This window comes from Hyla sarda, chromosome 12 (assembly GCF_029499605.1).
Source record: "Hyla sarda isolate aHylSar1 chromosome 12, aHylSar1.hap1, whole genome shotgun sequence".
NCBI classification, from domain to species: Eukaryota; Metazoa; Chordata; class Amphibia; order Anura; family Hylidae; genus Hyla; species Hyla sarda.
The window spans coordinates 4,225,990-4,252,905 of record NC_079200.1 but is presented as its reverse complement, the minus strand read 5'-3'; the positions used below and the strand labels follow the sequence as shown (position 1 = coordinate 4,252,905).

At 45.6% G+C, this 26,916-nt stretch overlaps 1 protein-coding gene across 1 annotated transcript in view; it reads right to left on the bottom strand.

Annotated features, from left to right (window-relative positions):
• Positions 1-26,916, bottom strand: part of RALGAPB (Ral GTPase activating protein non-catalytic subunit beta) — a gene marked incomplete at its 5' end in the record, with an annotated part of 97,403 nt that overhangs the window by 5,793 nt on the left and 64,694 nt on the right. Inside the window, 14 exon segments of the mRNA XM_056547540.1 lie at positions 625-733; positions 1,342-1,475; positions 1,700-1,822; positions 4,614-4,776; positions 4,880-5,038; positions 6,079-6,288; positions 7,753-7,905; positions 8,671-8,777; positions 11,251-11,438; positions 13,345-13,499; positions 16,209-16,391; positions 18,383-18,516; positions 26,728-26,794; positions 26,796-26,855. Coding sequence (XP_056403515.1) covers positions 625-733; positions 1,342-1,475; positions 1,700-1,822; positions 4,614-4,776; positions 4,880-5,038; positions 6,079-6,288; positions 7,753-7,905; positions 8,671-8,777; positions 11,251-11,438; positions 13,345-13,499; positions 16,209-16,391; positions 18,383-18,516; positions 26,728-26,794; positions 26,796-26,855 — 1,945 coding nt within the window.

The following is a 26,916-nucleotide window of genomic DNA, read 5'->3' as shown; positions in this document are numbered from 1 at the left end:
TCGTTTGGTTATTCAACAATTTTTTTCTGTGATTTGTAGGGCTTTATTTTTTGTGTACTTTTCATATTAGTAAAGAAAAAATCATGGGAAAATTTAAAAAGGGGTTCACTTCCTGGGGCCGGTGCCCTTCAGCCAATCACTGGCTGAGGGTGGACACCAAGAAGTGAAGTTCACCTGAGACTGGGTGCTGGGGTTGGTGTGAGACATTGCGATTAACCAATCGTTGGCCCCAGTGGTGTCCCATCTTATGTAGTGATTGGTTAAGTGACACTAACGTACTGACCCCAAACACCAGGAAGTAACACATGAGCACATGGGCCCTGTGCACGGAGACTGGGAGCAGCGACACCGAAGGCAACAGGGACCGAGTGAGAGATAAGTATAGTTTTGTATTTTTCCTTTGGGGAATGTTTTTAGGAAATCATTTTTTAGCTGGACAATCTCTTAATCTACAGGTCAGCTTGAGGTTTAATGTCTAAGGGCGGGCTGCAAGTGGATAAAAGGTTAAAAAAAAAAAAAAAAAAAATTACAACAAAGCAAAAAAACTATTATACACGACACTGGGCAAAATAAAATAAATGAAATAGACAAAAATAATAATAATAATAATAATAAAAAAAATACCTAGGTCATCATACTGCTCCAACCAGACCACAGCCACCTTGGTCTCCGGCCCCAGAGGGGGAAGTGTTCGTCCGTGTGGAGTCTTCTTTGCCCTCGATGTGGGACTGAGCTAAGGAAGCCAAAGAAAGAACCATCAGTTTATAGATCAGTACCTACCTGCCCCCAATAAGTAACACCCTGGGGGTTCCCTCTCCTGTAAACTAATTCTCTTTGCTCCTGGCACAGGAGAAGAGAAAACATTTTGCACACAACGCGGACTGGTTTACCATATTATGCAGTTTTTTCCAACCACGTTGCCTTCAGCTCTCAGCATGCCTGGTTCACTGAACTACGGGATAAGATGACAGGGAAGCCTTGATTTACCTTTCAGGGACAGTATGGATCTTCTAGGCCTTTGGCTGCCTGGTCATGCTAGGTGTTGTAGTTTTCCAACAGCTGAGGGCACCCTGGTTGGGAAAAGCTGCATTATATGTAATAGGGCCTCCATACTGATGTCCAGGAAAAAAGGATCAGGCAATGGATTACAATGTGTCTGATCCTTCTGTTCTCGGGGGAGATAAGTCACTGACAGAAGTGTCTGGAAGCAGCTTTTCCATTTACTACATGAGAAAGCTTGAGCCCAAAGCGTATATGGAGAAGGGGAATGAATGTCGTGTACAATGTATGACAATTCTTTACTGTGTGAACAGGATCTTACGTCTGGTGGTTCATTCTCACCCTTTGCGTAGAATTTAAACTTTCCGTATGGTTAGGAAACAGCTCAAGTGTTAGGGGCTGCTTCAGTATCCCCGGAAGGAGATCCATGTTGGAGTCACTTTCTTGCTCAGATACATTAGTTTCTGACGCGTCCGCTGTTGGGAAGAGCAGAATGGAACACAAAAGGTTAATGAGAAGGGATTGAGAAACGTTCTGGGACGACAGCAGCATGATTCTAGGTAAAAACCCATAAAAATATATCAGTCAAAAGCTCATGACATAAAAACACCAAGCATCGGGCCTGACGGGTTTCGGTTTTACAATCTTAATCATAGACGACTCATTCTGAAACCATCTAATACAATGTATCAGGACTTACTCTGAGTCTCCACTGCTGACGGTACAACAAAGGCGATTTCTGTCAAGGCGTCGGCATAATACAGCACTTTCTTCTCCCCGTTAAATATGCTTCCTCCAGAGTCCTCCGCAGTCACCGTTTCGTCTAAAAAAATAAAAAAAAAATATATATATATATATATATATATATATATATATAAATAAATAATAATGAAAAAAAAAATTACATATATAACAATGTTTTGTGCAGGATCCACATACAACAGAATCATGGGAGTGTTTTTTTTTTTAATGGTTAAAGGGAATTATTTAAATTTTAATTAGGAGGAGGGGCTTTTTAATATTTTCAAAAATATTTTATTTAAATTAACACTATTTAATTCCCCCTAAGAGATTATTATTATGGCATACCTGGAGTTGAATCTCCTTATACCTGCCTGGCATTAGGACCCTGTGGGTGGCCACCAAAGCTCAACAATGAATGGTAACCCAGCTTTCCCAGTCTACTGAAGAGAATAACTGTCCAGTGAAGCAGCCATATTGGGGAGGAGAGATTGAGAGAAGTAACAGATGTCACACTAGTATTCTGCCATTCAGGAGTTTTATAAAGCTGGGGAAGTACTATGAGCTTTGCACTAAAGAATCCTGAATGCCAAAATACTAGCATGACATCTGATGCTTAACGTGTTTCGAGGGGAAAGCACCCCACTTCATCAGGTCAAAGAGGGGGCCTTACCCTCGAAACACGTTGTCCGTATATTTTGGCAATAAAAACCTTTTGTTTAATTATTTTCTAGTCTGGAGCTTAGTTATTGTTCGTATCTTCAGTTCGGGTGAGCGACGATTTATCTCTACATGGTGACTACCCTAAGATGATCACCTATCTCTACATGGCCACTACCGTTTCAGCGCTTAGGATTCGGATCGATGCAGGCGGCTCCCCATCAAGGATTACTACCTATATTCCGGTTTTGTGCTCAGAGCACTGTAGGTTATATTCCCAAAATAACCTGGGATAACGACACATGGTTGCGCATTTCTGTTCAGTTTTCTTTCCACACATATATCGATCTGGTACTTGTCTTCACATGTCCATTCCAATATGGCAGCTTCACCATAAAGATATTACCTTCAGGAGACTGGGAAAGCTGGGTGACAGGCAGTACATAAAGCTGGGGGTAGTACTATAAGCCCTACACTTGGTGATCAACAGCACAAAGGGCTCACAGTCCTTTCCCAAGTGCAGCGTTTCCCAACCAGAGTGCCTCCAGCTGTTGCAAAACTACAACTCCCAGCATGCCTGGACAGCCTTCGGCTGTCCAGGCATGCTGGAAGTTGTAGTTTTGCAACAGCTGGAGGCACCCTGGTTGGGAAACACTGCCCAAGTGTAATGGAGCCGGCCCCAGCCCTAGCGGTAACAGGCAGCTCGTTCTCTCCCAGCCTCCACCTCTCACTGATCCCCCTGCACCAATTCCTCTCCCGCAGACATGCTGGGACACAGGATGTCTGCAGCCTCTTATAGGTCATGTGACGCAGGTGGCGTAGAGACAACATCCATGCGTTGGCTGCGTCCTGGGGAAAGTGCGGCATTAATATCTGCCCTACAGTCTAGGACCCCCATCGGCAGGTACTACTGCTGTGTTTCCCCCATTATGGAGATGATGCGAGGATGACGTCTACACGCTACCTGTGTCACAAGACTTGGGCCCAGACAGGTATCAGATTAGGTATAGGGGACATTTGCGCAAATTCATCTACTCGTGATAACGTCCAGTATCGGCATTGGTATCTTGACATTCCGTATATTTAGGAAACATTTATCGTGCACTCCCCTAATGGGATCCAATCAGTCTTTGGAGGTAAACATATAATAAAAACCTCATGATAAGCTATAACATGGAGCTGTGGTATAGCTGTATACTCACTGAGATAAATAAAATAAATAATAATAACCTCATGATAAGCCATAACATGGAGCTGTGGTATAGCTGTATACTCACTGAGATAAATAAAATAAATAATAATAACCTCATGATAAGCCATAACATGGAGCTGTGGTATAGCTGTATACTCACTGACATAAATAAAATAAATAATAATAACCTCATGATAAGCCATAACATGGAGCTGTGGTATAGCTGTATGCTCACTGACATAAAATAAATAATAAAAACCTCATGATAAGCTATAACATGGAGCTGTGGTAAAGCTGTATACTCACTGAGATAAATAAAATAAATAATAATAACCTCATGATAAGCCATAACATGGAGCTGTGGTATAGCTGTATGCTCACTGACATAAATAAAATAAATAATAAAAACCTCATGATAAGCTATAACATGGAGCTGTGGTATAGCTGTATACTCACTGAGATAAATAAAATAAATAATAATAACCTCATGATAAGCCATAACATGGAGCTGTGGTATAGCTGTATACTCACTGACATAAATAAAATAAATAATAAAAACCTCATGATAAGCCATAACATGGAGCTGTGGTATAGCTGTATACTCACTGACATAAATAAAATAAATAAATAATAAAAACATCATGATAAGCCATAACATGGAGCTGTGGTATAGCTGTATACTCACAGACATAAATAAAATTAATAATAAAAACCTCATGATAAGCCATAACATGCATCTGTGGTATAGCTGTATACTCACTGACATAAATAAAATAAATAATAATAACCTCATGATAAGCCATAACATGGAGCTGTGGCAGTGTTTGCCAACGTGGGTGCCTCCAGCTGTTGCAAAACTACAATTCCCAGCATGTCAGACAGCCAAAGGCTGTCCCGGGCATGCTGGGAGTTGTAGTTTTGCAACAGCTGGGGCACCCTGATTGGGAAACACTGAGCTGCAGTATACTTACTGACAATCACAGCACAAGGAGCCAATCTCACCTAGTGATCTCACACATACCGTGGCCTTGTTCATTCTCTCCGACGCAGTTAATTGACCAACTGGTGGACACGTGCCCCGTCCAGCCCGGATGCGTCCCGACATCGACCGGCCAGCCCAGGGAAAGCAGAAACTCCAAGAAGTGCGGCTGAACATTACTAGAAGACTCCACATTCTTCAAGATCTGAAACGTATTAATGAACAGAACCGATAAATAAAACCCTAAAACCTTCATCCTGCAAACACCATCCGCACTACCGTCTTGTACCACAGGGGCGCGCTCTTACCTCCTGACTTGTTTTCTGGCCAGCCTTAACATAGAAAATAAAAACGGTATCAAAGGGGCGACAGGGAAGCAAATCCAGGTATCCGATGTCGTCAAAGAATCCGGGGATGTGAGAGTCCAGTGCAATGAGGTGCGGAGGTAGACGGCTATTGGCTGGCTCCTGAGGGCAAAAACATCACAACCGATACAGATAAAGGGGACGTCCAAGGAACAAAAAGTATCCCCTTTAATGTGAGGAACAGTCAACAGAGGGGTGAAAGCTGACCTAGAAGGGGGCTGCACGATTTGGGGAAAATGTGTGATTGCGATTATGGAGAGTTAATATTGCGATATAATAAACAAATTGTGAAATTTCATGCCCAATCTCCCCCATTTAATTTCTATTCCCCAATTTCCCATCCCCATGTCATGTCACGCCCACAGCCGCCTCCCCCATGTCACGTCCACAGCCACTCCTCCCCCATGTCACGCCCGCAGCCGCTCTCCCCATGTCACGCCCACAGCCGCCTCCCCCATGTCACGTCCACAGCCACTCCTCCCCCATGTCACGCCCGCAGCCGCTCTCCCCATGTCACGCCCACAGCCGCCTCCCCCATGTCACGCCCACAGTCGCTCCTCCTCCATGCCACGCCCACAGCCGCTCCTCCTCCATGTCACGCCCGCAGCCGCTTCTCCCCATGTCACGCCAGCAGCCGCTTCTCCCCATGTAACGCCCGCAGCCGCTCCTCCCCCATGTCACGCCCACAGCCGCCACCCCCCATGTCACGCCCACAGCCGCCCCCCCCCATGTCACGCCCACAGCTGCCCCCCCCCATGTCACACCCACAGCCGCCCCCCCATGTCACGCCCACAGTCACCCCAAATGTCACATCTTTCCATTTCACGTGCACATCCCTTATGTCACAGGGGTAGCCTAAAAAAACCCTGATGCTCACGTAGCCCCAGTCCCCCATAGGTCTGCGGCAGTCTGGAATCCTATGGGACATACAGGACCTTCCTCCTCAGCCAATCACTGGCCTGATCCATGACATGTCTGCAGCCATGAACCAGCTGCTTGTCAGGATGACAGAGAAGATACCGGGACCGTAGAGAGGAGAACAGGTGAATAACGACAATTCGCAAAAAGTGGTGACGCGAATGTTTTATATCGTGCAGCCCTAATCTAGACCAATATTCCAGTATATCCTGAATGTTTTTCACCTTCAGCGCTTCAAGGGAGAGGAATCCAAAGTGTGACAGGAGCAGTCGTGCGGTCTGGAACTCCTGCGCCGGAGGCGGGGGCTTACATTCCGTTACGGGGTCGGGGTAACTCTTCTTCTTAAACTCCTCCTCCTTCACATGCTCCAGACCAACCTCATACGCCATCTGTTTGGCCATTCCAATCTTTAACTTTTCATGTCTCTGCTCCAACTTCATAAAAGAAATAAAAACTATGTAAACGTTTTACTTCTAAACAAATTTTATTATCGTTTCACATCAACACGAAGGCGGCGAACAAAAGCTCTATTAACCCCTTAAAGACAATGGACGGAAATGTACATCCTGGTGCCTGATACTTCACATACGCCGTGTACATGAAGCGAGCGCAGGAGCAGCCGGGGACCCTCCAGTAATGGCGGACATCAACGATCACGCTGGTGCCCCCATTAACCCCTGAGATGCCGTGACCATTACTGATTATGGCATATGAAGTATTAAAGGGGTACTCCGCTGCTCAGTGTTTGGAACAAACTGTTACGAACCCTGGAGCTTGTGACATCAAAGCCCCGCCCCCTCATGCCGTCACGCCCCGCCCCCTCAATGCAAGTATATGGGAGGGGGCGTGACAGTAATATCGTCGATCTATTGCTCTGGTCTGCTAGAAGGCAAAACAGGACAGCAGATATCCGGAGCAGCATTAAGGCAGCTGAGGGGACATCTTGACTGATAGAACTCCCGCACGCTAAGGCCGCAGATGCCATGATCGGTATTGATCCCAGCATCTGAGGGTTGAATGGTAGACATCAGTGCTGACATCGCTGATGTCTGCCATTTCCAGTGGGTTCCTGGCTGATAGCAGCTGGGACCTGCCGTGCAAGAAGTTAACGCCGCTCTGGTGCTCGCTCCATGTACAGGACGTAAATGACCCATCACATCAGGACGTATATTTATGTCCATTGCCCTTAAAGGGGTTAAAATATGAATAACCCCCCCCCCCCCTCATTTTGCAAAGAGTGCAAAAAACAAAAACAAAAAATTATCATATGCGTAAATATCCTACCCAATAAAATATTATGTTAATGATCCCATTTGGTAAAAACGGTAAAAAAAAAAAAACAATATATATATATATATATATATATATATATATATATAGTCACATTCCAGAAAATAATGAAATAGTGATCAAAAAGTCACATATATGCAAAAGTGCAAAAAAATGGGTGACAATGAAGTCCACAAGGAAATCTGCCGAAAGAATAAACATGTTCATTATTATGTGGAGCCCGGAACACGGTATTCTGCTGTGTGCAAGGTGCAGCAAAATCCCACTGCCGAACCGGAATTTCTAAGTGGAATTTCGACGAAAGTAGCAGCACCAAAAAAAAATATATATATATAATTAGATTTATAGAATAGTCTTAAAATCTGAGGCAGAGAATTGTATGGGCGCCTATTACAGACCAGAGGTTGTACACAGCCATGTACATAAGGCCCAAATAAACAATGTGTCTGATCAGAAGCTAAAGGAGGACCCCAGCGGAGGACCCCGGCGGAGGACCCCGGCGGAGGACCCCGGCGGAGGACCACAGCGGAGGACCCCGGCGGAGGACCACAGCGGAGGACCCCGGCGGAGGACCCCAGCGGAGGACACAGCGGAGGACCCGGCCTTACCTCTTCGGTAACAATTTCATGCAGGTCTGGAATACTCAGATCAGCCTTGACAAATGGGATCTTATCCACCTCCTCGGGGAACGGACGATGCTTCACATAGTATTTTATACCAACATCGTTCTTAGGCTCCGGTCTGGCCTCAGGAATAAACATCTGTAAACAGAAGGAAAAAGCTGAACAACCGGTCGCCTATGTTATATTTATGGCACACGCATATTACTGGCCCCTTTTATATATAACAAACGGGTTGATACCGGTAATCACAGCCCCTAATTATAAATTATTTATGCCTTTTAAGGGGTATTCCAGCCTTAAAATGTATTTTATTTTATATATATATATATATATATATATATATATATATATATATATATATATATATATATATATATATATATATACACACACACAGACACACACACACACACACACACACATATATACACACATACATATGGTGGTCCCATGAGTCTTACAAAGCCCCGATATGCTTCGGATTCATCAGTATTGATCAGTGTGATCCCTGATAGCAGCCAGGACCCACCATGCATGAAGAGAGCGCAGCTCCTGTTCTCTCTCTATGTATAGGATGTAAATTTATGTGGTGTGTAAAGTACCAGGACGTACACTTACGCCCATTGTCGTTAAGGGGCTTAAAAAGGCTGAATACCCCTTTAAGTTGTCCATACACATTATATAACAGTCACCCGAACTCCCTGATTAGTGGGATGCAGCCTGTTACCCATTCCTTCCCTCCCTATCTTGGATTTCTACTGCCCTATCCCTTTGTTCCCATAGACAGGGGTGTCTGGCAGCAGCTTTTTTTTAACCCCTTCCCATTGAGCACACATACAAGCTTGGCTAAGTATTATACCTCATTACAGTCACATTTAGCTATTTCGGTTTTTAAATACTCACTCTCTGATTGGCTCTTGCTGCTCGCGGTAGGTGGCAGAGCTGCAGGGCCCACGCATGGCGTCCTGACATGCCTCTGATCAGGACAGTGATGGACGGACTCGGGCTGCCTAAGGATAGAACCTTCTAGTAAATACAAGTTTGAGGTACATTAAATTGGAATGCTCTGTATATACGGCTTCTGTGACCATGAAGAATGTAAAGTGGGAGTCTGGGTTCTAGACAGACTAGAATATATAGCAGTGTTTTCCAAACAATGTGCCTCCAGCTGTTTTAAAACTACAACTGCCAGCATGCCAGGACAGCAAAGGCCTGTCTGCCTCCTTTAGAGCAGTGTTTCCCAACCCAGTCCTCAAGGACACCAATATTCCGGGTTTTATCAGTTACTCCATTGGAATAGAACAGGGAAAAATTAAAATCCTGGACTGTTGGTGTGCCTTGAGGACTGGGTTGGGAAACACTGCTTTAGAGGATCCATATTGTCCCTGAAAGGTAAATCAAGGCTTCCCTGTCATCTTATCCCTTAGTGCAGTGATCTTCAAACTGCGCCTCCCCCCAGCTGTGGCAAAACCACAACTCCCAGCATGCCCGGACAACCAAAGGTTGTCCGGGCATGCTGAGAGTTATAGTTTTGCAACAGCTGGAGACAAACTGTTTGGAAAAAATAACACTTAGGTCATAAAAAGAATTCTTTATTGGTAAACATTAAAGTAGAAAACACGTACATAAATAAATGTGGATAGGATATATAGATAACACAAATATGTGGCACAGCCGATCCTTGACACTGGACCAGTTACCAACGGCCCCACTACACTGGCCCTGCTAGTCCGTATGGACCCCCTACCTGTTAAAGGGGTATTCCGGGCAAAAACATATTATCCCCTATACAAAGGATAGGGGATAAGATGTCTGATCGCCGGGGCCCCGCTGCTGGGACCCCCCCGATCTCCCATGAGCACCCGCATTCCGGGTTTCGTAAATCTCCTGCCAACCCCAACCCCGCCCCACGGCCGTCACGCCCCCTCCCATAGACATGAATGGAGGGGGCGTGGCGTGACGTCACGTCCCCAGTCCCGGAGGTTTCCAAAACTGGAGACGCAGCCCCACATAGAATGTGGGTGCTGCAGGGAGATCGCGGGGGGTCCCAGCAGTGGGCCCCCCGCAATCAGAAATCTTATCCCCTATCCAAAGAAGTTTTTGCCCGGAATACCCCTTTAACAGGTAGGGGGTCCATCCGGACTAGCAGGGCCAGTGTAGTGGGGCCGTTGGTAACTGGTCCAGTAACAAGGATCGGCTGTGCTTTGCCACATATTTGTCTTATCTATATATCCTATCCACATTTATTTATGTACCGTATATACTCGAGTATAAGCAGAGTTTTTCAGCACGATTTTTCGTGCTGAAAACACCCCCCTCGGCTTATACTCGAGTGAACTCCCCCACCCGCAGTGGTCTTCAACCTGCGGACTTCCAGAGGTTTCAAAACTACATCTCCCAGCAAGCCCGGGCAGCCATCGGCTGTCCGGGCTTGCTGGGAGTTGTAGTTTTGAAACCTCCGGAGGTCCGCAGGTTGAAGACCACTGCGGCCTTCAACATCATCCAGCCCCCTCTCACCCCCTTTAGTTCTGAGTACTCACCTCCGCTCGGCGCTGGTCCGGTCCTGCAGGACTGTCCGGAGAGGAGGCGGTCCGGTGGGATAGTGGTTCCGGGCTGCTATCTTCACCGGGGAGGCCTCTTCTAAGCGCTTCGGGCCCGGCCTCAGAATAGTCACGTTGCCGTGACAACGACGCAGAGGTGCGTTCATTGCCAACGTACTTCTGCGTCATTGTCAAGGCAACGCCTCTATTCCGGGCCGGAAGCGCGGAGAAGAGGCGCCCCCGGTGAAGATAGCAGCCCAGACCACCTCCTCACCGGACAGCCCTGCAGGACCGGACCAGCGCCGAGCGGAGGTGAGTACTCAGAACTAAAGGGGGTGAGAGGGGGCTGGATGATGTTGAAGGCCGCAGTGGTCTTCAACCTGCGGACCTCCGGAGGTTTCAAAACTACAACTCCCAGCAAGCCCGGACAGCCGATGGCTGCCCGGGCTTGCTGGGAGTTGTAGTTTTGAAACCTCTGGAGGTCCGCAGGTTGAAGACCACTGAGGGCGAATGATGAGAAGAGGATGATGAAGGGGGGGTGTGGGGATGATGAAGGGGGGTGGGGATGATTACAAGGGGATGATGAAGGGGGGATGTGTGGGATGATAAGGGGATGATGAAGGGGGGATGTGTGGGATGATGACAAGGGGATGATGAAGGGGGGATGTGTGGGATGATGACAAGGGGATGAGGATGTTAATGACGGGTCTGGATGATGACAGGGGGGGATGAGGTATTTCCCACCCTAGGCTTATACTCGAGTCAATAACTTTTCCTGGGATTTTGGGTTGAAATTAGGGGTCTCGGCTTATACTCGGGTCGGCTTATACTCGAGTATATACGGTACGTGTTTTCTATTTTAATGTATACCAATAAAGAATTATTATGATCTAAGTGCTATTATACCAATGAAGTATGCATACGTAATACAAGTAATCCTTACTCTGCTCATTCCCAAGCGGCTGCTCCAGCATGGCCAGTATGACGCTGTTATCCAGCACATAATAACGGAAGCTGTACTTGCTGACGGTGGGCAGTCGGGAGTAAGTGATCAGCGTTGTCTCGTTCACCAGACTGCAAGGAGAGGCAGGGCCGCTGGGCGGTGGGAAGGCCCCAACAAGCTGCATAATACTGGGAGGAAAAACATATATACACAAAGTCTAATACAAGTGGTAAAGCACATCCCAAGGGGTGTGTGTGCAGTGAATTATACGTATTACTACATTACACCTATATATATATATATATATATATATATATATATATATATATATATATTATATATATACACACACACACACACACATACACACACATATATACACATAAAGTCTAATACAAGAGGTAAAGCACATCCTAAGGATTACTACATTACACACACACACACATTATATATATAAATATATATATATATATATATATATATATATATATATACACACACACACACACACACACCCTTTACTTATGGTGACGCACTGCCTATTTTATACCCAACACATACCGGTCATTAAGATAACTTCTTACATATTATATATACTGATACCCCTGACTAGTATTTTTCCATGTAAAAGTTTAGCGGTGATGATTCTGGGGGTGCAGACGTCAATTAAATGACTTCCCTCCTATTAAAGGGGTACTCCACTGCTAGACATCGTAGACACCATGAAGAATGTAAAGTGGGAGTCTGGGTTCTAGCCAGACTAGAATATATAGCAGTGTTTCCCAAACAGTGTGTCTCCAGCTGTTGTAAAACTACAACTCCCAACATGCCTGGACAGCAAAAGGCCTTTCTGCCTCCTTTAGAGGATCTATATTGTCCCTGAAAGGTAAATCAAGGCTTCCCTTTGGATAGGGGATAAGATGTCTTATCGCGAGGGGTCCCAGCAGCTAGTGCCCTCCGCAATCTCCCGGTGTTCTAAACATACACCAGGTTCCTGTGGCAGTGATGTCACCGCCTGGCCCCCTCCATGCGTGTCGGCCGACACGGCCGCTCCCATAGACATGAATGGAGGGGGCTTGGCATGCCATCACTATTGGGGGCATCACGGCCGGTGGCTCCAAGCATTCTGAACAAAATATTCAGAACGCTGGAGCACCGTGTACCCCTTTAAGTGGTTTTCCCCCTTTTTTTTGTACCAATAAAAATTTTCTGCTACCATATCTTTAAGGATTGTTTTATTTTATTTTTATGTGAATTATAAACATAAACATCCTGTCAGATGAAATATCCCATTTCTCTGGATTAGAACCCTGAATTATTGTGCAACAAATTTATCATCATCATCATCATCTACTTCTGTTAGATTTTTCTTTAGTAAGAGAACACGGGGGCCGGATAGATAGCCGGAGCTGCCTTAAAGGGGTATTCCAGGACAAAAACTTTTTTTTTATATCAACGGGGTCCAGAAAGTTAACCAGATTTGTAAAATACTCCTATTACAGAATCTTAATCCTTCCAATAATTATCAGCTACTGAAGTTGAGTTGTTCTTTTCTGTCTGGCAACGGTGCTCTCTGCTGACATCTCTGTCTGTCTCGAGAACTGCACAGAGTAGAAGAGGTTTGTTATGGGGATTTGCTTCTACTCTGGACAGTTCCCGAAACAGGCATCATCAAAGAGCACTTAGACAGAAAATAACTCAACTTCAGCAGCCCATAAGTACTGAAAGGATTAAGATTTTTTTTAATAGTAATTTACAAATCTGTTTAACTTTCTGGAGCCAGTTGCTATATATAAAATATATTTTTTCCTGGATAGCCCCTTTAAGACAGCTGAGGGGACCTCCGGCAGCCATCTTGACTTATCGGACCACCCCTGGTGAATTTGCAGGGGTTCTATCAGTCGCCCGCTGCACCGCTAATGCTGCAATCGGTACTGATCACAGCATCTGAGGGGTTAATGGCGGACATCAGTGTTGACATCGTTGATGTCCGCCATTACCCACGGACGGGCTGCCCGACTAATGTGCTTAGTGGTATCCGGCCTGTAACCCATTCTACCGGTCTGTACTTATCTTCCAGAGCATTATACGTACCAGGTTAATGTGGCTTCTGCGGCATCTTTCACTCTCATAGACGCCGGGTTGTGCTCTTTATCCGCTTTAAAACGCACTTCTTGCTGTTCGAGGTTCCTGGATTTGCTTCCAGATATTCCCAGCTCTACAATCTCCAGCACCTCCTTCAGGCAGTCCTGGAATAGGGGGAAAAAATAAAAATATTACAGCAGAAGTCCGTCATTACACATGTAAAAGCAAAAAAAGGGTAAACATTTTTTTGTAAGTTTTTTTTATGGTGCCTTCCCTATAGTAAAACTTGCCAAAGTTTTTTTTTTTTTATAGAACATAATGGCAATTTATTAGTAAAAGTGCAACTCAAAGGTTTCGAACCCTGACCGGCTTCTTCATCAGGCAGAGGGTGTTAAATACATAAAGCGCGCCAACTTTAAATCTACGACTGTTTGTAAATTTAAAGTTGGCACGATTTATGTATGTAACACCCTCTGCCTGACAAAGAACCCGGTAAGGGTTCGAAACCTTTGAGTTGAACTTTAACCAATAAATTGCCATTTTGTTAAAAAAAAAAAAAAAAAAAAAAATTATATTATATATATACATATATATATATATATATATATATATATATATATATATATTTGGCAAGTGTTATTATAGGGAAGGCACCGTAAAAAAAAAAAAGAAAAAAACGTCCAAAGTTTGTTTATCCTGGAGGTCAAGGACGCTGAGGCAGCCACCTATCTGGATCTACCAGCTCCGAGCGAGTCTACATGCATATCAAAGTGTTGTGCTCTCAGCACTCCATATGGTAAGGTGTAGGGATGTAAGAAAAAAATCGATTTGCGCGATTATCGCGATTTTTTCACTTGGCGATACTGAATCGATTCTTTTAGGGATGTGGAATTTGTATCTCCTGACCCCGGAACAGCATGTCCCGGTATCAGGAGATACAAGTTCCACATTTGTGGAGCCGGGCAGGCCGGATCTGACGCGGCAGCGCTCTGGGTGTATGGAGCGGGCTCCGACTCGTGCCCGCTCCATACTCTGCAGCCCCCAGCTGTTCTCAGTAGCCGGGGGCCGCCGCTAATAGCCAGCATGCAGCGATCGCCGCGGCTGGCTATTAAAGGAGTAGTCCGGCGCGCACTTTTCTCGTTTTATCCCGTCCGGGCTGCAAAATAAAAGAAAACGCACTCTCTCTTACCTGCCAACGAGCCCGCGGAGCTCCGATACACTCCAGTACAGGTGTTCGGTCCCCGGGCTGTATTCTTCTTACTTCCTGTTAGCCCGGCACGTCACACGGAGCGATGTCCCGCCTCGGCCGGTGATAGGCTGAAGCTCCGTGTGACGTGCCGGGCTAACAGGAAGTAAGAAGAATACAGTCCGGGGACCGATCACCTGTACCGGAGCTCCGGGGGCTCGTTGGCAGGTAAGATAAAGTGCGTTTTATTTTATTTTGCAGCCCGGACGGGATAAAATGAGAAAAGTGCGCGCTGGACTACTAGATCGCCGCTGTCAAAGCTGACAGCAGCATCTAAAGGGATCTGTGAATGCTCCCTGTTGGGCGATGTATAGGGATATATCGCGATGTATCGTCACCTAGACGGTATAGCGATATATCGGGATATATCGAATCGCCACACTGGTATCGTGATTCGAATCATATCGCCAAATTCTTGGCGATTCACACCCCTAGTAAGGTGCATTATCTAGCACAGGATACCCGAACATAATACAATATTTCACTAGGAGCGCGCCTCTTATTTATTTTTATTACCCAGTCATTACATATGTGACCAAACTACAGATTTCTAAACCAATAAAGGGTTAAAACAAGAGCTATATGTGAGGGTAGGGCTGGGCGGTGTACCGGTTCATACCGAACTTTTTGGGCTGCACGATATTAATTTTTCCCATACCGCAACACTACTCACATATGTCACTCACAAGCACTGCCCTCCTCCTCTTTGTTGGGGGCCGCCGGCGCTGGAACTCGCTGTACGCCAGTGGTCTACAACCTGCGGACCTCCAGATGTTGCAAAACTACAACTCCCGGCATGCCCGGACAGCCAACTGGGAGTTGTAGTTTTGCAACAGCTGGAGGTCCGCAGGTTTGAGACCACTGCTGTACACTTTAACCCTATGCCCAGGCTGCAAAAGATAAAGAAAATAAACTTTAACTTACCTATGTCGGCCGCACGCTGGGGACTGGAACGTCTGAGAGCTGTCAGCCTATCACCGGCCGGAGCGATGTCCCGCCCCGGTCAGTGATAGGCTGAGCCCACTGTCATGTAAGGAGCTCTGGCCGGCTTCTTACATGACAGTGGGCTCAGCCTCCGGCCGGTGATAGGCTGACGGCTGTTCTTTTGCAGCCCGGGCATAGGGATACAGTGTACAGCAGTGGTCTCCAACCTGCGGATCTCCAGCTGTTGCAAAACTACAACTCCCAGCATGCTGGGAGTTGCAGTTTTGCAACAGCTGGAGGTCCGCAGGTTGGAGACCACTGGCGTACAGCGAGTTCCATCGCCGGCGGCCCCCAACAAAGAGGAGTAGGGCAGTGCTTGCGGGTGACATATGTGAGTAGTACCCCGCTGGGCTGTCAATTGGGGGGAAGCAGAACAGTGCTGGTGGGTAACATGATTTTGGGGTGAAAGAAATACCGTTATATACCGTGTTATAAAAGTTATAAGTTACAAAAATCCTGTGATACACATATTTGGTCATACCGCCCAGCTCTATGTGAGGGACACGATGCTAATCGGAGCTGGACTGCGATCTGTGTGGTCAAGATTATTGTTTTATCATGTCTGAGCTACAATACCAGACACAACCTAGGGACGTGAGTGGCGCTGTTTCTGGGAGTAGCCGAAGAGAAATTGTTCAGTCACCTTTTCATTTAACATATCGGGGTGCTCGGTGAGCCAGACGCACAGGCACTGGAACGCAGCGACAATCATGGAGTGCAGGTCCCTGGAGTGATGCGGAGCCGGGCGCGAACACTGGTACACGATGTACGTACAGACAGAACTCACTGCCCGCTTCCGATCCGTGGAGTCAATGCCGACCTTTACCTGGAGAAAAGAAGGATGAACACGTACAGATAAGTAATGGCAGCAACAGAAACAGAACAAAACCACAGCAAGGACCCCGCTGATCAGTGCCGGACTGGTGGACCGCTCTACTAAGATTCCCACTGCTATAGAAATGTATATACTGGCATTATAACTCCGATGCCCAGATAAAGGGCTAGGTGAGTATACCATTTTTTTTTTTGGAAGGTCCTATCCCCAGCGTACACCACTGTATATGACCAACAGCATACGGCAAATACAGCCACGGACAGAAGTTTTGAGACTGACAAATTTTGGATTTCACACAGTTTTTCTGGTCCAGTGATTTATGATCTTTTAATCGGATGTTTCTATGGTTACTGATGTAATTATAAGATAATGGACTCTGCCAGGGGCCCCATACAGGAGATCGCAAGGGGGCCCAGCGGTCGCGCCCCCCCGATCTTGTATGGATAGGGGATACGTTTATCAGTGTGACGTAAATCCAGTATTTTACTTCTGTAAAGTGTCTGAACGTGAAGGGTTTGACCGCTCCGTTCCAGCTCAATCTTCTGCATAGAGTGGGGGTCCACATTCCCTCCGTGCATCTCTATGGGAGAGCCAGAGATACACGAGTGAAGCGCTCATGTATCTCTGGCTCTCCCATAGACATGCACGGAGGGAATGTGTCGACCCCCACCCAGCTCCGTGCACGAGAAGAGCTGTAACACTGTGTAGGACACAGACACTTATCTTTTGGCTAAGAAATAAGAAGTAAAATACCGGACCACCCCTTAAAGGGGTACTCCGCTGCTCAGCGTTTGCCGGCGCCCCCTCAATGCAAGTCTATGGGAGGGGGCGTGATGGATGCCACACCCCCTCCCATAGACTTGCATTGGGGGGGCGGGGCTATGAGGTCACAAGCTCCCGACTCCGGCGTTCGGAACAGTTTGTTCCGAACGTTGAGCAGCTGAGTACCCCTTTAAACTCTAGAATTGCAAATACAGAATATTATAAGATTCAATATTCCCAGTGCTGACCCTTCTTCAGTCCCCCCGCCCACCCCAACATGCTGGATATTATCGTCTGGGCCCAGTCCTGACCTCTGACCTCCCATTCATACCCCATCACTGTGCGGGGTTTATCACTATTTCTGGGTTTTTGTTTGTCCTGCCCCTTTTGGAGGATTGAAGAAAGAGGATACCCAGCACTCACCAGTAAGGCACTGTGAAGATTTGTTATGCCATAGTGTAGTACAAGGACGCGTTTCGGTGTGGGAGCCTGAGGCAGACAGCTGAGGAAGGCTCCCACGCTGAAACGCGTCCTTGTCCTACACTATGGCATAATAAACCTTCACAGTGCCTTACTGGTGAGTGCTGGGTATCCTCTTCTACCTGTGGCTTTACCCTACCTCGTGCAGATTCCACAGAAGTGCCGAAACGTCCCTATATTGAACTTTTTGAGGATTGACCAAAGGTCCTCAATAGGACTGAGATCTGGAGAGTTTCGCGGCCATGGACCTAAAATGTCAATGTTTTGTTCTCCGAGCCCCTTAGTGATCACTTCTGCCTTGGTCCTCACCACCTCGCTCCTGGATGGTTGGGGGATGTTCCTCTTGGATGATGGTTAGATATTCTTTATTCATCCCCACACATGGATGGTCCTGAGGAGAGCCGGGGCCCTGTACAGGAAATTGTAGGGGGCCCAGTGGTCAGACCCTCCGGGATCTAAAACTTATCCCCAAGCCTGCAGATAGGGAATACATTTAGCATGAGACTTCCCCTTTAATGCAAATGAGCACTAGAGAAACTGAAACCGCAAACTGTGTGAAAGGAAAAATTTGTGTCAGTCAAAACTTTGTCCAGGACCGAATATCGTCTTAGGAAACGGGAGAACTAGACATTGTGTAAAACATGATCTGTGATGGTGTCGTAACTCACAGGGGACCGTATCACATGACACTCCGCCACCCACCCGCTATAAACCCAGAAGGAAACGTATTGTCCACTGACCTTGGCGAGACCAGACAGCAGCTCCAGGGCAGCCAATGAGATGCTCATGTCCGGCCTCCACTGCGAGTTGAGTCTCTGTGTCACCAAGTGGATGCTGCGCATGAGCAGACCGGCAGCTGTATCTGTATGAAGAGCTAGGATGTAACCGCAGAACCAACGCAAAGCGGGGAGGGAAAACAACCGCTCATTAGTAACGGGAAGCGGACAGCCCAGGAGCAGGGCGCAGCCACAGGAAGACAACAACAGGGCGCCATTAATAGTTCCCCTCCCTTACATGATCATTACGTGGCACAAACACACAAGTGTTATTATATTCAGTCAATGATCAGGGCAGAGGACGTGATAATTCACAGCAGATCCAGAAGAACTAAGCCAGTTATACCACTATTGATGTAATGTGCTTAAAGGGGTACTCCAATCTCCGGCACAGCCACCTGGCGTTCTGAACATTTCAGGTGGCCGTGATGTCACGCCCCCTCCATTCATGTCTATGGGAGAGGGCCCGACGGCCGCCACGCCCCCTCCCATAGACAGGAATGGAGGAGGCGTGACATCACGACCACAGCCGCCCAAAATTGGCGTTCTGAACATAAATGTGCTGGACCGCAGATGGCAGGGGGTCCCAGTGGCCGGACCCCCCTCCGTGATCAGACATCTTATCCCTTATATATGTTTATTTTCTTTGGCTATATTTAGAAAATAATGAAGAGGTTCTTGTGCAGTATACAGATATTGTAGTTATACCCCTCCCCCCAGCTCTATCTGTATACTGCTGCTATCCCAATGAGATCAGAATATATAGTAGTTATACACCTCTCCTCTCCAGCTATCTGTATACTGCTGCTATCTCTATGGGATCAGATATATAGTAGTTTTACTCCTCCCCTCTAGCTCTATCTGTATACTGCTGCTGCTATCTTTATGGAATCAGGATATATAGTAGTTATACACCTCCCCTTCAGCTCTATCTGTATACTGCTGCTGCTATCTTTATGGAATCAGGATATATGGTAGTTATACAACTCCCCTCCAGCTCTATCTGTACACTGCTGCTATGTATATGGGATCAGGACACATAGTAGTTATACACCTCTCCTCCAGCTCTATGTCCTGATCCCATTTAGATTGTAGCAGTATACAGATAGAGCTGGAGAGGAGGGGTATGACTACTATATATATCTGATCCCATAGAGATAGCAGCAGTATATAGATTGTGCTGGAGAAGAGGTGTATAACTACTATATATACTGATCCCATAGAGATAGCAGCAGCAGTATACAGATAGAGCTGAAGGGGAGGTGTATAACTTCTATATATCCTGATTCCACAGAGATACCAGCAGCAGTATGTAGTTATACACCTCTTCATACCAGCACACAATCTATATACTGATGCTTATCTCTATCGGGATCAGATATACTTAGTAGTCATACCCCTCCTTCTCCAGGCTCTATACTGTATACTGCTACATTCTAAATGAGGATCCAGCAGACAATAGAGCTGGAGGGGAGGTGTATAACTTCTATATATCCTGATTCCATAGAGATACCAGCAGCAGTATACAGATAGAGCTGTACCCCTTTAGACATAACCTTGCAATAGGGCCCCATATGGAGCGCTACATACAGGACATTGTAAGTGACACCCTATGGTTTCCTAAACACATCCCTGTACAAGGCTTTAGGGGCTTCATGCCGTTCTTTGCTGTCTCTGCTGTCAATTAATTCAAGCATAGTCAGTGACGGACATCCATGCAACATATGTATAACATACAGGAAGACAGACGGATCACGCGGTACATTGTGGAGCTGTGATGGTTAGTTGTGATTTATCTGAGAATTATAGTGCGGATCGGGTGTAATGAGAAGTAAATGATTTACAATATAGAGAGCGGGCTGGATGGGTACCTGGATGTCCTATAGGAGAAACAGTAAAGAGAACCTGGGTTATTTATCCTCTGGGTACCCGAGTATGTATGGTATGTATATGCAATACCCTATAGTCCCCGTACATATCAACCCTAGGATCGGCCATTAATATGGGATCCATCTCCACCGACAGCCTGAATGAAACGATCGTCACATGACCACCACAGCCGATCACGCGGCGGGAGCCATGATGCCCGGATTAGGGCCCATGATAGCCAAGGCCACTAATTGGCTGTCTGCCTCCAGAAAGGTAAATCAAGGTTTTCCTCTCATTTCAGCAGCCAAAGGCTGTTGAGATGAGAGGAAAGCCTTGATTTACCATTCAAGGGACAGTGTGGATCCTCTGGAGGAGACAGACATGACAATCAAACAAAAAAAAAAACGATGTAAACAAAAATAAATAATAACATATGTGGTATTGCCGTGTGCGTAAATGTCCGAACTATAAAAAAAATTATATATCATTAATTAAACCGCACGGTCAATGGCGTACATGTAAAATTTTTTCCAAAATAGCGTATTTTTGGTCACTTTTTATTGAATAAAAAGCGATCAAAATAAAAATGGTACCGATAGAAGTTTCACATCACGGTGCAAAAAATGAGTTCTCCTACAACCCTGAAAAATAAAGTTATAGGGGTCAGAAGATGACAATTTTAAATCAAACCTATATAAGTAGGGAATCATTTTAATCGTAGGGACCTACAGAATAAAGACAAGGTGTTATTTTTACCGAAAAATGGACTGTGTAGAAATGGAAGCCCCCAAAAGTTACAAGATGGCGTTTTGTTCTTCAATTTTGTCGCACAATTATTTCCCCCCCCCCCCCCCCCGTTTCGCCGTAAAAATGACTGATGTCATTACTAAGTAGAATTGGTGGCGCAAAAAATAAGCCATCATATGGATTTTTTAGGTGGAACATTTAAAGGGTTAAGATTTTTAAAAGGTGAGGAGGAAAAAACGGAAAAGTGCAAAAACTGAAAAATGCTTGGTCCTTAAGGGGTTAAAACCAATAAGCAGGCTCCCGCAGAGAACAGCTGATAAAGATGGCGTCTCCCAAGCTTCACCTCTCAGCCAAATAATTCTGATGGTAGGGCCCAGAATAAACATGGGGCTGCCTTATAGGTGTATGGCGGGACGCAGGGGACGGCTAGGGATAGCCAAGGCCACTGATTGGCTGTCTGCCTCCTCCAGAGGATCCACACTGCTCCTGAAAGGTATATCAAGGTGTTTCTCATCTCAGTAGCCAAAGTTTTGATTTACTTTTTAACGGACAGTGTGGATCCTCTGGAGGAGACAGACATGAGGATCACTAAAAGTGTAACCCCGCAGAGAACAGCTGACAAAGATGGCGTCTCCCAAGCTTCACCTCTCAGCCAAGTAATTCTGATGGTAGGGCGCAGTATAAACATGGGGCTGCCTTATAGGTGTATGACAGGACGCAGGGGACGGCTAGGGACAGAATCTGGGAAAAAACCACCAACGCTACCGTACAGTAATATTATAGACTCCACATATAATCGCTAATACGTAACTTATGACAGTCGCGCGCTGTGATCACGGTACATGACAAGTATTTCTAAGCATGGAGCAAAGAATCTATTTACAGACGGGACATCAAACAAAGCATAAAACAGCATAAAACACAGCGACGACAATGCACACATGCCACATCACTGCCAATAGATGCACATGATCATGCAGACCCCCCGGTACCCCTAAATCCTATGCTGGGAGTTGTAGTTTTGCAACAGCTAGAGGCTCCCTGGTTAGGAAAGACTGGATTACAAAAAACAACTGCTTTCTGCCATCAACAGCGCCACATCTGTCCATTGGTTGTGTCTGGAATTACAGCTTAGCAACTCAAACAGGAAAAAACTGCATCTCCAGAAGGATATAAATATTTTGGAGAGATAGTCTTATGATTTATATAAGATAGGGATAGGTATAAGGCTATCCTTCATATAAGATAGAGATAGGTATAAGGCTATCCTTCATATAAGATAGGGATATACATAAGGCTATCCTTCATATAAGATAGAGATAGGTATAAGGCTATCCTTCATATAAGATAGGGATAGGTATAAGGCTATCCTTCATATAAGATAGAGATAGGTATAAGGCTATCCTTCATATAAGATAGGGATAGGTATAAGGCTATCCTTCATATAAGATAGAGATAGGTATAAGGCTATCCTTCATATAAGATAGAGATAGGAATAAGGCTATCCTTCATATAAGATAGGGATAGATGTAAGGCTATCCTTCATATAAGATAGGGATAGATGTAAGGCTATCCTTCATATAAGATAGAGATAGGTATAAGGCTATCCTTTATATAAGATAGAGATAGGCATAAGGCTATCCTTCATATAAGATAGAGATAGGTATAAGGCTATCCTTCATATAAGATAGAGATAGGTATAAGGCTATCCTTCATATAAGATAGAGATAGGTATAAGGCTATCCTTCATATAAGATAGAGATAGATATAAGGCTACCCTTCATATAAGATAGGGATAGGGATAAGGCAATCCTTCATATAAGATAGAGATAGACATAAGGCTATCCTTCATATAAGATAGAGATAGGTATAAGGCTATCCTTCATATAAGATAGGGATAGGCATAAGGCTATCCTTCATATAAGATAGAGATAGACATAAGGCTGTCCTTCATATAAGATAGAGATAGACATAAGGCTATCCTTCATATAATATAGAGATAGGTAAAAGGCTATAGGGATAAGGTAGAAGGCTATCCTTCATATAAGATAGAGATAGGCATTAGGCTATCCAACATATAAGATAGGGATAGGCATAAGGCTATCCTTCATATAAGATCGGTATAAAGCTATCCTTCATATACTATAGGGATAGGCATAAGGCTATCCTTCATATAAGATAGGGATAGGTATAAGGCTATCCTTCATATAAGATAGAGATAGGTATAAGACTATCCTTCATATAAGATAGAGATAGGTAGAAGACTATCCTTCATATAAGATAGAGATAGGTAGAAGACTATCCTTCACATAAGATAGGGATAGGTATAAGGCTATCCTTCATATAAGATAGGGATAGGTATAAGACTATCCTTCATATAAGCTAGGGATAGGCATAAGGCTATCCTTCATATAAGATAGAGATAGGTATAAGGCTATCCTTCATATAAGATAGGGATAGGTATAAGACTATCCTTCATATAAGATAGGGATAGGTATAAGTCTATCCTTCATATAAGATAGGGATAGGTATAAGACTATCCTTCATATAAGATAGAGATAGGTATAAGGCTCCTTCATATAAGATAGGGATAGGTATAAGACTATCCTTCACATAAGATAGAGATAGGTATAAGGCTATCCTTCATATAAGATAAGGATAGGTATAAGGCTATCCTTCATATAAGATAGGGATAGGTATAAGACTATCCTTCATATAAGATAGGGATAGGTATAAGTCTATCCTTCATATAAGATAGGGATAGGTATAAGACTATCCTTCATATAAGATAGAGATAGGTATAAGGCTCCTTCATATAAGATAGGGATAGGTATAAGACTATCCTTCACATAAGATAGAGATAGGTATAAGGCTATCCTTCATATAAGATAAGGATAGGTATAAGGCTATCCTTCATATAAGATAGTGATAGGTATAAGACTATCCTTCACATAAGATAGGGATAGGTATAAGGCTATCCTTTATATAAGATAGGGATAGGTATAAGGCTATCCTTCATATAAGATAGGGACTATTCATAACATGGGAGATATGGGCAGACTAGAGGAGTTGAATGATTCTTTTCTGCCGACACATTCTAGAATGGAGCTGAGCTGCGATATCAGGCACAATCCATTGGCAGATGTTGCATTGCACTGGGGACAAAATTCTTTATTAAAAATCCTAAATATACCCTGCCGGGATATACGAAGTGACTCCCCTATTCTAGGATACACGGGGTGACCCCACTATTGATACATGGGGTGACCCCACTGTTCTAGGATATACGGGGTGACTCCCCTATTCTAGGATATACGGGGTGACTCCCCTATTCTAGGATACACGGGGTGACTCCACTATTCTAGGATACACGGGGTGACTCCACTATTCTAGGATACACGGGGTGACTCCACTATTCTAGGATACACGGGGTGACTCCACTATTCTAGGATACACGGGGTGACTCCACTATTCTAGGATATACGGGGTGACTCCACTATTCTAGGATACACGGGGTGACTCCACTATTCTAGGATATACGGGGTGACTCCACTATTCTAGGATATACAGGGTGACTCCCCTATTCTAGGATATACGGGGTGACTCCACTATTCTAGGATACACGGGGTGACTCCACTATTCTAGGATACACGGGGTGACTCCACTATTCTGGGATACACGGGGTGACTCCACTATTCTAGGATATACGGGGTGACTCCACTATTCTAGGATATACGGGGTGACTCCCCTATTCTAGGATATACAGGGTGACTCCACTATTCTAGGATACACGGGGTGACTCCACTATTCTAGGATATACGGGGTGACTCCCCTATTCTAGGATACACGGGGTGACTCCCCTATTCTAGGATACACGGGGTGACTCCCCTATTCTAGGATATACGGGGTGACTCCCCTATTCTAGGATACACGGGGTGACTCCCCTATTCTAGGATACACGGGGTGACTCCACTATTCTGGGATACACGGGGTGACTCCCCTATTCTAGGATACACGGGGTGACTCCACTATTCTAGGATATACGGGGTGACTCCCCTATTCTAGGATATACGGGGTGACTCCACTATTCTAGGATATACGGGGTGACTCCCCTATTCTAGGATACACGGGGTGACTCCCCTATTCTAGGATATACGGGGTGACTCCCCTATTCTAGGATATACGGGGTGACTCCCCTATTCTAGGATATACGGGGTGACTCCACTATTCTAGGATATACGGGGTGACTCCACTATTCTAGGATATACGGGGTGACTCCACTATTCTAGGATACACGGGGTGACTCCCCTATTCTAGGATACACGGGGTGACTCCACTATTCTAGGATATACGGGGTGACTCCCCTATTCTAGGATACACGGGGTGACTCCCCTATTCTAGGATATACGGGGTGACTCCACTATTCTAGGATATACGGGGTGACTCCCCTATTCTAGGATACACGGGGTGACTCCCCTATTCTAGGATACACGGGGTGACTCCCCTATTCTAGGATACACGGGGTGACTCCACTATTCTAGGATACACGGGGTGACTCCACTATTCTAGGATATACGGGGTGACTCCACTATTCTAGGATAATACCGGGTGACTCCACTATTCTAGGATATACGGGGTGACTCCCCTATTCTAGGATACACGGGGTGACTCCCCTATTCTAGGATATATGGGGTGACTCCCCTATTCTAGGATACACGGGGTGACTCCACTATTCTAGGATACACGGGGTGACTCCCCTATTCTAGGATACACGGGGTGACTCCCTATTCTAGGATATACGGGGTGACTCCACTATTCTAGGATATACGGGGTGACTCCACTATTCTAGGATATACGGGGTGACTCCACTATTCTAGGATATACGGGGTGACTCCACTATTCTAGGATACACGGGGTGACTCCACTATTCTAGGATATACAGGGTGACTCCACTATTCTAGGATACACGGGGTGACTCCACTATTCTAGGATACACGGGGTGACTCCACTATTCTAGGATATACGGGGTGACTCCCCTATTCTAGGATATACGGGGTGACTCCACTATTCTAGGATATACGGGGTGACTCCACTATTCTAGGATATACAGGGTGACTCCACTATTCTAGGATACACGGGGTGACTCCACTATTCTAGGATACACGGGGTGACTCCACTATTCTAGGATACACGGGGTGACTCCACTATTCTAGGATATACGGGGTGACTCCCCTATTCTAGGATATACGGGGTGACTCCACTATTCTAGGATACACGGGGTGACTCCCCTATTCTAGGATATACGGGGTGACTCCACTATTCTAGGATACACGGGGTGACTCCACTATTCTAGGATATACGGGGTGACCACTATTCTAGGATATACGGGGTGACTCCCCTATTCTAGGATATACGGGGTGACTCCCCTATTCTAGGATATACGGGGTGACTCCCCTATTCTAGGATATACGGGGTGACTCCCCTATTCTAGGATATACGGGGTGACTCCCCTATTCTAGGATATACGGGGTGACTCCCCTATTCTAGGATATACGGGGTGACTCCCCTATTCTAGGATATACGGGGTGACTCCCCTATTCTAGGATATACGGGGTGACTCCCCTATTCTAGGATATACGGGGTGACTCTTTGCCTCTTTCGTGCTGTGTTACGGAGTCATAATCCTGTCTTACCGTAGTCCCGCAGCAGCGCTTGCGCCGGCCTCTCGCTGTCTGGAGTTGTGGGCTCGGTGCTGCCCCCCGCTGGCCGTACTGATACTGCTGTTTGTTCGGCTGTGACTCTTCATCACGTTGTTTTCAATCTACATAGCGCAGAGACAAGAGTTCTATAACCAATCATATACAAATAATCAGAGCAGGGGA